The following is a 13,779-nucleotide window of genomic DNA, read 5'->3' as shown; positions in this document are numbered from 1 at the left end:
AGATCCAAAGGATAAAACTACTGTTTTCTTGGCAGTTGACCATAGCGGGAAATTGTCTCAGAAACTCGAACCAAAGAAGAAGAAGAAGGAAGTCTATCGCCGCTCATGCATGCAGTCTGTGATGGCTGACCCCAAGTCTCTGAAACTGACGCCCTTCGGCTTCTCACGTCGTGATGTCATGCCACCAATAGAGAAAGAGGAGGAGGTTGAGGTCACTGTGGTGTACACAGTTTGGGACAGCCAGATTATCATCGTCCATGACCACGTGTCCCGAGACGATGGATTCCTTGTCGTCGAGAGGACGTTCCTGGTGCCAAAGTCTGACAAATCGGCTCGCAGGATCGTCATTGGCCTGAGCGTTGTTGCAGAGGAGGACGCTATGTGGAAGAGGAGGGAGAAGGCGGAGAAGAGGAACGAGGAGGAGGAGGCAAAGTCCGACTGAAGATCACACAAGGAGTGCGCCAGATCTTGTGCAATAAACAAAAGTGCACAATGGAGCATCATTTTGTGATCTGGCCTAATAAATACTGCATTATCTACAGCATCCTCTAAATTAACTAACTTGGCCTCTCTGTGTGTAATTGGAAATGGAACTACCATGTAGGAAATAAGACTGTGAAAGGACACAAAACAATACCTGCTCCAGAAGTGATTTTTTTACCATTATATGCCCTCTTTACACATGAGAAAATGGACCTCTTACTTAGTGCTAGGCTGATATTCATCTTGAAACAATTACACTATCTTGAGATCTTGTGAAAGACATACTCGTTAATTTTAGTTTTCCTGTACAGATGAGGAAATGGTCCACCTATTTGTTGATGAGATCGATATATTGAAATAGAATATTAAAGGTATCTTCAACACTTGTGAAAAGACAACCCAAGCGAAGGACACTAACACGAGTTGTGTCCCCTACACAAGGAAACATGCATGCTTGTGTTCGTTTGAGGTGACCTACATATGAATGTTGGTAAGCAGTAAGCATATGTTTGTAGCATTAGGAACTGTGAAATGACACTTTCAACTTGAACTTTCAGATTTGGATCCGTCTGAAGTTCCACGTGATAAATGTACAATGTATATGTAAGCTATGTCTTTATAGTATCACTGAGATTTGACAAGGTTAACATGTGTAAATCTTGAATCTCTGTTAAAGAGGAGATGGATCTTTTCTGTTGTGATCCTACTATGATAAATGTAAAGTGAGGATTAATTGCTCATTTGTAATTAACCCGAAGAAAATGAGGTACAGGCGACATTTAGCATCTGATGATATGGACACCCAAGGTTACGCGACGGATGCTATTTGTGTTCAAGCAGTGTAGGCATCTCTTGAAATGTTGCTTGGGTCAGTCAGTCTGTTTCGCCTCTGGATGAATTCAGTTTCAGGATTTTGACAAAGATCCTTCGAGATAGAACCAAGCATGATATAGATAATACCAATAGTATTTTGTTGTGAAACACTTTATGGGTTTATGTCGTGTGTAGCTCTGGTAAATGAGAAAATGGGGTAAGTGTGCGGCATGTTGAACCATTACTGAATATACATTTACCGGATTCAATTTGAAACTATGAAAAGAATAACAAAATAATATAAATACAGTTTTAGGTTTATGTAACTTACTTTTAGTGTTCTATTACGGGTTGTATTTCTTTCCACAAAAAAAGGAAAAAATTTATACGATATTAAAAAATATAATTTGTAAAACATGTACATTTTTCAGCATGTCTAAAAAATAATATGTTTCCCAATGGTAAACAATATTTATACCGTTATATGTATGTCTTGCTTCAAATAAAACCACCTTGGACTATACCGTTGTGCCATGTGTTTCCCTGAAATGCCCTCCAATGAAGAAACAGGAGGTTTTGTTTATGGCTCTCTAACAAATGGAAAAAAAACTGTCAAGCGTTCTCCGGTGTCTCTAGTTCTAACATCGTATTTTTCACAATTAAAGCAAATATTAACATAGGTTGGAAAATAATAGCCTATTGCAAGAATCATATAACTGATTTAGTCAACGGCTCGCGCGACTTCAAAAGTATTGGATTAGGGACCGACCATTTGATATTCGGGAGGTGTGGTGGGTGAGGTGGTGTGGAGGTGGGGTGGTGTGGAGGTGGGGTGTGGGTGTGGAGGTGGGGTGGTGGGCTGGGATTTTTCAGCTACAGCTGCAAAACCAGATATCTTTTTAAACTGTTTAATTTAATTAAAACTATGCGCCATAATATTTGTTTCAAAAAAAGCCCCACACATTTCAGCAATGTAATTTGTGTGGCAGTATCAATATGAATATCAAATGGTCGGCCTCTTTTTAGACATTGACACATTAATGTTCAGACTTTTCCTTGAGAAAATAATTTGCTGAGTTTTTAGTATATGAAAGCAATGTCAGTTGGGTGACGGCAAAACGGCAGTTAATTGATAGTACCATAAATATAATATGTCACACACACAGAGAACATTAATTTTGTCAGTTGATATGAAGACCGGGAAAGAAGGCAAAATGTGCCGGGTATGTTGATTACCTCGCCTTGTTGGGTGTCCCCTGCTGTGATATATATATAACTTTTATATATATATATATATATATATATATATATATATATATATATATATATGTGTGTGTGTGTGTGTGTGTGTGTGTGTGTGTGTGTGTGTGTGTGTGTGTGTGTGTGTGTGTGTGTGTGTGATATAGCATGTCACAGTTTAACATGAATACCCCACACAAACACTTCAAGCCGACCAGTCCTTGTTTTAGCCCCTTAATGCCGAGCGCCAGAAAGGGTAACATAAAGTACCATCTTTTAACGTCCTTTGGTATGACGCGACCGGGGATCGAACTCCGACCTTCCGCTCTCTACCAGTAGACCACGGAAGCGGTCGTTTCTTTGTACAATGAATTTCAAGTGATGTTTTTCAAGATCAGCCGTTGGAGCGGGTTCGATTCCTCACCTAGTTAGTCTTATTCTGCATGTGATACCACATTCAGCGGGGACAGGCATTATAAACTACCAGACAAAAGAAAGTTTACGCTTGAAAATTGGATTAGACCCCCAAAATACAAACGTTATCAAATCGGGACTTGGCTGAAGACAGTCGTGGAAACACTGCAAACGTTAGGTCCAAAACACATCTATGATACCCGTATCAAATACACCACAATCGAATAACCATTTCTTGTTTGTTTCAATTTTAGTCACCATCAAACATGGGCGTATACCTGTTTTTGCCCGGCAGTTTACTATCAACTGAACTGATACTTGCTACGCACTTGACAGATAAAACAATAGAGGAATACGCATCGTGCTGAAAAAATCATGACAAGTGACCCAATTAAGATTTCCTTGATCACTTTAGTTTTCATCTTTGACGTTCTCTTGAATATATCGAAAAGGTTTTCTCTCTCAATAAATTGATCAGTCTACTCTATCCCCACATGCAGCATCACAGGTACGATACGCATGTCAAAATGGCCACGAGTAATTATTTCTTTGTCACGTAGTCAGTAGTTCTAACTAGATGTCACATGACCCTGTACCGTTTACAGGTAAGTACTCCTATAAACCGGCAGTCTGAATATAATCGGCTTTGAGGATCATCTGCGTTCTCCTCGCTGCATTGTTTCCCAGGTAAACAACATATTGTTCTTTTAGAGTGAATGATGTTTTCTATGTTGTTTAACGCCACAAAATTCCAGCTGCATGACGTCGATCTGTATATAATAGTCTGGGCCACGCAATCCAGTGATTGATACAATCGACCCATGCTATTGGGATATGATGACATGCAATCATCCAAGTCAGATTTCTTATGGTTTGGGAAATATGATTTCTCCCTCTTATTTATTGTTATTCAAGCTTCCAACATTGGTGCAAAGGAAAATTGAACACTCGTATGATTCTAAAGCCAGAAACCGGGTTGCTTGGAGGCCCCAACCACCTCCCCTTGATATTTACTCTAGAAATAATAGAGAGCAGATCACCTCATCTGTTTCATATTTAGACCTATGCATACAGATTCAGAGTGACCAAAAGAAATCTATCCACAAGACTGTAACTCTCAAGAGGTAAGTGGTAAGCAAAATGTAGCAACTGCTTAGCAAAATGTAGCAACTGCGCAAAAGAATGCAAGCACACGCTCACACAGCATGCACACACCCACACAGCGCTCACGCACATACAACATGCACACACACAACACAACACCCAAAGCATTTTCAGGGCTTGGACCTGGTCCAGGTTGGGGTGATGCCGTACCTCCAGTGTCTATACTACTACTGGTATAGACGATTGGGGGTACAACGGCACCCCACCAGGACATCAATCAAGGCAGCGTTTTATCCAGGGGCCTCCCGTGACCTCATTTTCTTCCCAATTAAACAACACCCTAGACACAATGCTCTTCAATCTTGGTATGCAAATACACACAGAATCATGATTAGGCATTAATACGTGACATGCTGTGCCATGACTATAGAACACGTATGACACTGCGAAGTGGACACAATGTGAATTCAAAACTAAAGTACATAGTGGACCTTGCAGCACCTTGAACTTTGATTGTCGGGACCTTGTTACTTCGAACACGTGTTTGGTCTGGACATTGCTTTACCTTTGGATGTCGTAAGTGCGTGAATATGTTTTACGTTGCGATATTTCAGTAATGTCTCGGCAACCATTCACGTACTACTGTCATATTTCCACAGATTTCTGACTGATACGGCAACATGTCGGAAGGAAAGGACAATGAGATATCCCTTTTGGATGGCCAGGAAAGTCAGAAGACCAATGCCGGCCATCTTGTTTTGGTGGAGGACGACGACCCAGAGACCCAGTGCGGGATAGGATCGTGCAAGCCACGCGCCTTTCAGGTGTTTGCCAACATTACCGCCTTCGCTGGCTTCTGCAGCATAACAAGCCTTCTGTCATCAACGTTGTTGGCATACGTTAATTCCCAAGTCACCACATTGGAGCGACAGTTTGGCTTTACTAGTTCAGAAACTGGAATAATAATGGCCAGTAACGACATTGGCTATTTGCTTATTGTCGTTTTTGTTGCCCAATTTGCCCACCGATCTCATATTCCAAGAGTAATGTCTGCAAGTGTCATGCTTTTTGGCATTTCCGGTCTGATATGCTGCTTACCTCACTTCCTGTTTGGAACGGAGCAGTCACCTAATGAGGAATACGTAGTTAGTAATGTGACGTCTCAGTCACGAGCGTATGACCTGTGTTCGTTAGCAAATGACTCACTTATGAATTTTTGTGAAGAATCAGACGCTCCTGATAAACCGGAAGTGTTGTCAAGGAGACCACGTGATCATGCAGCTGCGGCGCTTGGGATCATCGTCATGGGAATGGCTCTACAAGGCGTAGCAAAGGCCCCAAGAAACGCGTTTACGATCACATATGTAGATGGAAATGTGGAAAAGTCCAAAACAGGATATTATATGGGTAAAGTAGTTTCAGTATCCTATTGATCTCTAACTGTCAGAGTACGTTAGCTCTTGAGTCACATGGGGATCTAACGCTTCGTCTATAATTAGTATCAGAATAAGTATACACGTACTTTGCAAAATTGGGCCCTGACAATAATATGAATCGAATACTGTCTGTGTTATGAATCGCACCAGCATATAACTTGACAATATTGTTTTTTGCATAAAGGGCTTTATTCATTCCTATTCTTCTGCATGCTAGAATATATATATGTATGTTACTTTTTTAACCTCAAATTCCTTTACGTGGGATAAACTCTCCCCCTTTCTTTCAGGCATCATCATCAGCATGAGCATCTTCGGACCAGCCATTGCCTTCAGCCTCGGCAGCTACTTCACCAGAATATATGTCACGCTGGAAGGTATGTACGTGGTCACAATCTACTGCTATGAAACACCACAGCAATGTTCACGTTGGAAGGTTATGTACATGGCCACGATCTACTTCTGACATACCACCACAGCAATGTTAACGTTGAAAGGTATGTACGTGGTCACAATCTACTTCAGCCATACCACCAGAGCAATATTAACGTTGGAAGGTATGTACATGGCCACGATCTACTTCTGACATACCACCACAGCAATGTTAACTTTGGAAGGTATGTACATGGCCACGATCTACTTCTGACATACCACCACAGCAATGTTAACGTTGGAAGGTATGTACGTGGTCACAATCTACCTCTGACATACCACCACAACAATGTTAACGTTGGAAGTTATGTACATGGCCACGATCTACTTCAGTCATACCACTACACTTCCTGTTCATGTTTAGGAGGGCGGTCAGTTGGCCTAGTGGTTAAAGCGTTCGCTCGTCACCCCGAAGACCCGGGTTTGATTCCCGACATGGGTACAATGTGTGAAGCCCATTTCTGGCGTCCCCCGCCTTGATATTGCTGGAATATTGCTAAAAGCGGCTTAAAACAATACTCACTCATGTTTAGGCTAGCATGTCTTTACAAGGTTAAACCTTTTTAAATTTATTTCAAAGCATTCGATGTTTCATTCGTCACCGTTTTTGTAACTCTGCTACAACCGGTTGGGAATCCGGAACTTATCCTTGTCGTAAGGCGACAAGAAAGATCGACTGTCAGGCTCGTTGACATTAAGTGAATGTCATCGTATCCCGACGGCATATGGATGTTTGCTCATACTATCAATCCCTGATTCGTCTTTTCCCGACTTGATTGTTCACAGGCTGCCGATTGGGTTATTCATTCTTTGTTCCGCCCATAACACATTCGCGAATAACGTATGTCCAATCTGCCTGTCATGACACAATGGCTATTTCAGACACAGACCTGTACCCCCGTCACCCTCGATGGATCGGCGCTTGGTGGCTGGGCTACCTCGTGTTCGGGTCTGCAGCTGTTATCATGAGCGGGTCTCTCTTCTTCTTCCCGCGCAGGCTGAAGAGTGCTCCGCCCAGTGATGTCCTGGACGATCTAAAGAAGAAGAAAAAGGAACTGAATAACCTCACAGCAAAACTTATTTTGGAGGCGAAAGGTAAAGTTCATATAAGTGACGCTTTTTATCTTATGTGTAATGTCAGCATCTATAAATTTGCTCTTCAAATTCGGCGACCGGCACCTTTGTCCTCACTTTGACAGTGATGAACGTTCCTCGTGGCTCCAGGAGTGGAGTGTCTGTTGCGTGAAAAATCAACTTACTGGCGCTTTGTCAGCACTCAAGAAATACTTCTAAATGTTTTATGTTTTTATTTTCAATTTTATAATAATACACAACTTATGATAGGTCTTACACATCTTACCTTACACATCTTACCTTTGAAAATCAGTAAATGAGCTTTATGCGCAAATTTACCACATTTTAAATATGATATTTCTTACCCCAATCTTTTTTGAAACAATATATTTGTCCACAAAATTACCCAGCCAAAGATTAATATTTTACAAACTGTTTCCAAACATAATCCAATTTAATCCAAATTTTTAATTGCATCATAAATAAATTTGGTATACATTTTTTGTCCCTCAGTTTATCTAGATGAAATGAAAAGCTTCATATGCATTAAAATAAGAAACTTCCAACAAAGCCAAGAAAGTGAAGTCATTCTTTATATCCAGTATTTACTTCCTACACCTACACATCATACTTGTCTGTTCAGTCTAACGTGCACGTGTCTCCTTTCTATTACAACAAAACTACCGGGGACCATTCGCCACCTTAGCTTCATTTTGAGACCGGTTGGAATGAATAATAGATGTAGACTTTTTCTTACCCTCCCCTCTCGTATTACTCAGGAAGCATCGGTTTTCTTATTCGATTAAATACATGGAGGTCACACTCGGACGAGTTCGCGTATTTAAATGTAGATCTATGCCGAGCTCGGGTTCAGGAGAGGCGTAATATAATTAGAGAATAACCAACGAGCTTAGAAGAATATAAGGTGTTAATCCCGATCTTATTTGATATAGTACTCATTGACATTTTAAGAGAGAAAATGAAGAAAAAGAACCCATAACCTAGTTTCTACCCTTGCCACACCAAGGCCACTTTTCTTGGCTCGACTCTCGCGCCACCTCGCGTAGATCACGAGTCCAATCCAATCCAATCCAATCAGATCGCTGTTCTTATCTCATATAGCTTCACAAGAATGGCGACTACCATAGGCGACGACCTCGCCGATAAGATAAAGAAAACATTCACGATTTCATCCCTGACACAAAACATAGGCAATTTGGGGGTTTAGAAGATGAAAAAGACATAATTGTGTCAACAAAGACAGTCAGCGGTAAATCACTTTCATACGAAGGTGTACCAGTCGTGGATGTTGATTTTGTGAAACGTTCTCTGATTGGAACATCGATATGTGCGATAGACCAATCATATGTAGCACAGGAAACAAGACTTTGATAAAAAGGCTAGTGGACGCTCTTGCCTCGGGAAGATGCCTCTCTGAAAGCCCTCTCCATCTCTCTCAGTGTCTGTTTTTTTTTATTCACAGATTACATAAAGGTATTGGTAGGTATCTTGACCAACCCTCTCTACGCCACTCTGGTTCTGGCCAGTGTGTGTCACCTGTTCTCTATTGGGGGAGCGCACGCCTTTATGCCCAAGTACATGGAGAACCAGTTCGGTCTACCAGCTTGGAAAGCCAACCTTCTCATGGGTAACGTATTCAGATAGACCAGTTTTATTTCTTCAATATACCAAAATACAGAGGGTAAATGAACTGAATGGACTTCGATTAAGAAGAAACAAATAATGAATAATTTTGAAAATAGTTAAAATGTGCATTTCTATGTTCGCAATGTTAAGTAAACAGCCGGGCAAAAGAAAGAAAACACGTGAAAATTCACGCTTCACTCTGCTCATTACTGTGCACTGTGAAATTGCGACTCCCATGGAAGGCATGTGCACGTCACCTGTTGTGAGATTCACATTGATCGCCGATGATACTCGTATCAAATACATCACCATCGAAAAACCATGTCTTGCTTGTTATAATTTAACTAATTTGACGTCAATGTATAAGCTTTTAGTGCATGTATTTCACATAAATGCAGTCATTAGGTGGTAGAAAATTGATGCAATGTTACTTTCACTCGTTGAAATAGACATCTTATCTTTCGGATACAAAACACTTGTGATCTCTAACACGTGAGTGAGTGAGTATGGTTTTACGCCGTATTTAGCAATATTCAAGCAATATCACACCAGAAATGGGCTGCACACATTTTTTCATGTCGGTAATCGAACCCGGCTCTTCGGCGTGACGAGCGAACGCTTTGACCACTAGGCTACACGCCCGCCACGATCTCTTACACGACGCACTAATCTGTTTTTACCAATCTGAATTTACATGGAGTTCCTTCTGTCTTACATATCGAGTTTCATCTGCAGTCTTTCATTGTATATGTGCCCACTATGTTTCTCAGTACCGAAGAAGCGGTGCATATACAGCCGTCGAAGGGACCTTCGTAAATACTTCGAGTTATCCGAGGTTCGGCATAACCGATAATGATGAATAAAGAATAAATACGCTGAGACCAAGCTTTTACTTCGAGACAACCATAAGTTCGACACAACAGCGTTTGACTTTATATTGATAATGACTTAGACAGGTTCCACTGCTTTGTTCATCAGTGTATCTATGATTTATTCATTCCAGCTGGTCTGAGTATGCCGATGGCGTCACTGGGAACGTTTGTCGGTGGTTGGTTGACCAAAAAGTTTAAAATGAGCCCCATAACAGGGCTGAAGTTTGTCAACGTCTTCACATTTGTCACAGTCATAATTGTCTCCCTTGGATATGTGTTTGGCTGTCCACAACCAAAGATACTGAACCAACCCGGGTAAGTGAATTTATTATTTAACGTCACGCGGTACAATTTCAATAAAATATGAAAGTGATATAAGTAGCGCACATAAAACTATAATACACAACAAAATAATAGGTTTTGAATACATTAATTGAGAACAAAGTAAGATCCATTTCTTTTTATATGAAATGTGAGAGATATTGTCTAATATTTGCTAAAAATAGTCTTAATACCATTAACAGTGAAACAATATTGGTGAAAAGATTAGCTTATTTTATACGTGAACATTGAGAAGATGGTACATATGAACGACATTTTTGCAATTTATCAATAGGTAATCAGTAACAAAGTTTATAATTATCGCCCGAATTATTGAAGGATTGGCTTAAGCATAATGCTTTCAATAAGCACAACTCCACAATCATCCCACCACCCCACCTCAAAACACTACATCAACACAACACACCGCACCACAGCACACCATACCAACACGCCATGCAACACCTTTACACTACGACCCACCACACAAATACATAGCACCGCGAACTACACTGACGTTAGAAGGTGACTCTTAAATTATTCTTATCAAATATCGATAGTCTTTTCCGAAAAAAATCCCATCAACTCCAAGAAATTGAAAAAAACCAAAACTATATAGATACAATCAATTGTAATCGTCTTTCGACATTTTGCAAAAGAGAAGATGTACCCTTTTAAGCCCTCAAAACCGTCCATAGCACCTGCCGGATGTCCTGAAAGACAACGAGTTGTGAGTCATAATAATTATTCGGCTTAATATATTGTATTTCTTGAAACTTTGACTGAAAAAACAATCTGTCTTGAACAAAATTGCCCCCATCACACACCCCATCCATACAAGAATATTAGATGGTTGGTCCCTTCGTAAATGACAACATTTCAGATTTCACGTTACCGTCGCGCTTTCCAAATAGGACGACGGTATCATCGACGGCTGACCAAGGCGACTGCGGCAGTTCCACCTGCCACTGCAACGACAACGACTACTTCCCCATCTGTGGCTACGACAACAACAACTATTACTCACCTTGCCACGCGGGATGCCTTGCCAAGAACGGACCGGTAATAGAAAACACTGGCTATGTTTCAAAACAATGAGCAATACTACAGACAACTTCGCCACTCGTGTCCAACAACTAATGGCCCCTCGTGTCCGCCAATTAACAAGTGTATCCAACAGGAAGGGTGTAGTAGAACCATCTGTTGTTGTTGTAGTAGGAGTATAAGCAGTAGGAGTGTTAATGGTGGGGTAGCTGTAAGCAGCAGTAGTTACAACTGATACAGTGTTTGTTTTTTGTTTGTTTGTTGTTTAACGTCTCACTCAGCAATATTCCAGCTATATGACAGCAGTCTGTAAATAATCGAGTTTGGACAAGACAATCCAGTGACTGATATCATAAAAATCGATCCACGCAATTGGGGGTACGATGACATGCATCAACCAAGTCAGCTGAGCCTGACCACCGTTAGTGGCCTCTTACGACAAGCACAGTCGCCTTTTACATCAAGCATGGTGTTGCTGAAGGCCTATTCTACCCCGGATCTTCACGACTCCAAACTTACTAAAATGCCTTATTTTTTGGAAGTATAATCCATATGGTGGTTTCTATAAGAGGTATTGAATATATACTCCAAAACGTGACATTTCCCTATTCATAAGAAATCTCTACTGAGGAGTCTATTTACGATCCTGACTATATCATAAGCATGCGTTTATAAATCACTCTCAAAGAGTGACGATACCAGGTGTTCGAGAAATGGTGAACGTATCCTGCCCAACCGGTGGCACCCGTCAAAAACTGCAAAGTCATTTTCCAAAGCTGGTATTTTTGATGGGTCATAAATGAAAAAAAGATAATGATCCTTCAATAAGGTGAAGCAGAGCGGTAACAGTGTTGGAAGGAGAAGACACAGTTATGATAAGAGTCGTACTGGTGGTATCAGTTGTGGCAATGTTGGTACAGTAGTTGTCTAACCAGCAGCATTGAGACAGCTCAAGCGAGAGTTTTGTTTCTTCCACAGAGTTATACGAACTGCACGTGCATACCGAACGGTGGTAAGGCGAGCCCGGGTCTCTGTGACTTCGACTGTCCCTTCCTGTATCCCTACGCTGTGAGCCTTGCCGTCTCAGCCTTCCTCAGCACTATGCTCATTATGCCGAAGATCATCATAAAGATCAGGTGAGATCCCATTTACTGATTACCTGACACGTACAGCTTCTGTTTGTGGGAAACAAATTTAAACTTTTACAACGTTTGGATGGAGGTCATCTTTAGATGTTAACAATGTTATTAGAGCAAACAAAAAAATGTCGTTAACATCTTTTCAACTGACAAGCAGATCAGAACACAAACAATTAAAATCCTCTTATGTTCTACGTTTTCATTTTTCCATGTGTTCTATATTTTTATTTTATCGTATTGTAATGTGTTCTATATTCTATCTGATATCTTTTTAACGTGTTCTATATTTTGATTTGTCTATTTTAATGCGCTCTATATTTTCATTTGTGTCCATTTTAATGTGTTCTATATTTTCATTTACATAGGATCTACATTTCATAGACGTTCATTTACATTGGGTCTACGTTTTCATTCAATTTGATTTTTTGGGTTCTACTTTTTTCATTTGATTTCATTTTAATGTGCTCTATATTTTAATTTAATTTCATTTACATGGGTTTTTTATTTTCATTTAATTTGATTTTCACGCGTTCTATATTTGCACTTAATTTTATTGTAATGGGTTGTATATTTTCAATTGATTTTGAATTTGTTCTATATTTTAATTTTAATTTCATTTACATGTCCATAGGGGTCTACACTTGAATCTAATCTAATTTACACGGGGTCTACATTTACAGTTGATTTTATTTTCATGTGTTCTTTATTTTTATTTAATTTAATTTTAATGTATTCTACATTTTCATTTGATTTAATTTTAATGCGTGCTATATTTTCATTTTATTTAATTTACATGGCCATGGGGTCTACACTTTAAATTCATTTTATTTACATGGTGTCTACATTATCATTAATTTCATTCACATGGGGGTCTTCATTTTCAGGAGCGTCACGGAGAAGGAGAAACCGATTGCTATTGCGTTTTCGTCGTTTATGACATCAATGTTTGGTAAGAAATTCAACAGGGTAGGGGAACTGCATATACTATTCTGTCCTATCTTAAAATGTAGATTCGGATCAAGGAATTTCTAAAGATTAGGAAATGGTAGTCCAAGCCATTTCCATCTTTATTTCTTAGATTACATGTATATGTGTTTCCAAAACGTATGTTCCATCTTATTGTTCATATATGCATGATATACCGATGCTTTATTTTCATATTACTTCAGGCTTTCTTCTTGGACCAATCATATACGGACGCGTCATAGACTCCACCTGCCTCATTTGGGATTCGCCTTGTGGTGAAAGAGGAGCATGCGCATTATACGATATCGTCGACTTTCGTCAGAAAATCCACGGGTTCTTCGTAGTATCACGTAGTGTAACCTGCGTCTGTTTGGTCGCTGCACTCTTAATAGCCATTAAGACGAAAAAATTTGAAACTCTCAACCCCACCAAAGAAAAAGAATTGGAAACTCTCAACCCGACCAAAGAAAAAGAATTGGAAACTCTCAACCCCACCAAAGAAAAAGAATTGGAAACTCTCAACCCGACCAAAGAAAAAGATGAGAAGGTCATCCAATAAAACAAAAATAGTGACATATCATTAAAGTGAGTGTTACCAGCCCTTTAATCACTCCTAACACGTTCCCTTTTATCACTTACAAACGTTTTGATTTTCGTAATCGTATCAAATCTGAAAGGCATGGTCTTGTTGCTGAGAGGATGAGATTCACAATGGTTTTGTTTTATTGTTTTCTTTATGCCGCTTTAAGCATTATTTTATCAATATCATTGCGAGGATATGGGTTTCATTTATGT

At 39.9% G+C, this 13,779-nt stretch overlaps 1 protein-coding gene across 1 annotated transcript; it reads left to right on the top strand.

Moving 5' to 3' along the window:
- Positions 1–4,733: 4,733 nt before the first annotated feature.
- LOC139455488 (solute carrier organic anion transporter family member 2A1-like) lies at positions 4,734–13,543 on the top strand. Its single transcript, XM_071237041.1, has 9 exons — positions 4,734–5,460; positions 5,780–5,866; positions 6,804–7,016; positions 8,479–8,643; positions 9,646–9,829; positions 10,750–10,897; positions 11,858–12,015; positions 12,903–12,967; positions 13,188–13,543. The coding sequence occupies exons 1-9, from the start codon at positions 4,734–4,736 to the stop codon at positions 13,541–13,543; spliced, it is 2,103 nt and encodes a 700-aa protein (XP_071093142.1).
- The last annotated feature ends 236 nt before the right edge of the window (positions 13,544–13,779 follow it).

Source organism: Haliotis cracherodii, unplaced genomic scaffold, assembly GCF_022045235.1.
Source record: "Haliotis cracherodii isolate W230 unplaced genomic scaffold, xgHalCrac1.p SCAF_1, whole genome shotgun sequence".
In the NCBI taxonomy this organism is placed as follows: domain Eukaryota; kingdom Metazoa; phylum Mollusca; class Gastropoda; order Lepetellida; family Haliotidae; genus Haliotis; species Haliotis cracherodii.
Note: the sequence above shows the minus strand (reverse complement) of the source record. Positions and strands in the feature narration are given on the sequence as shown.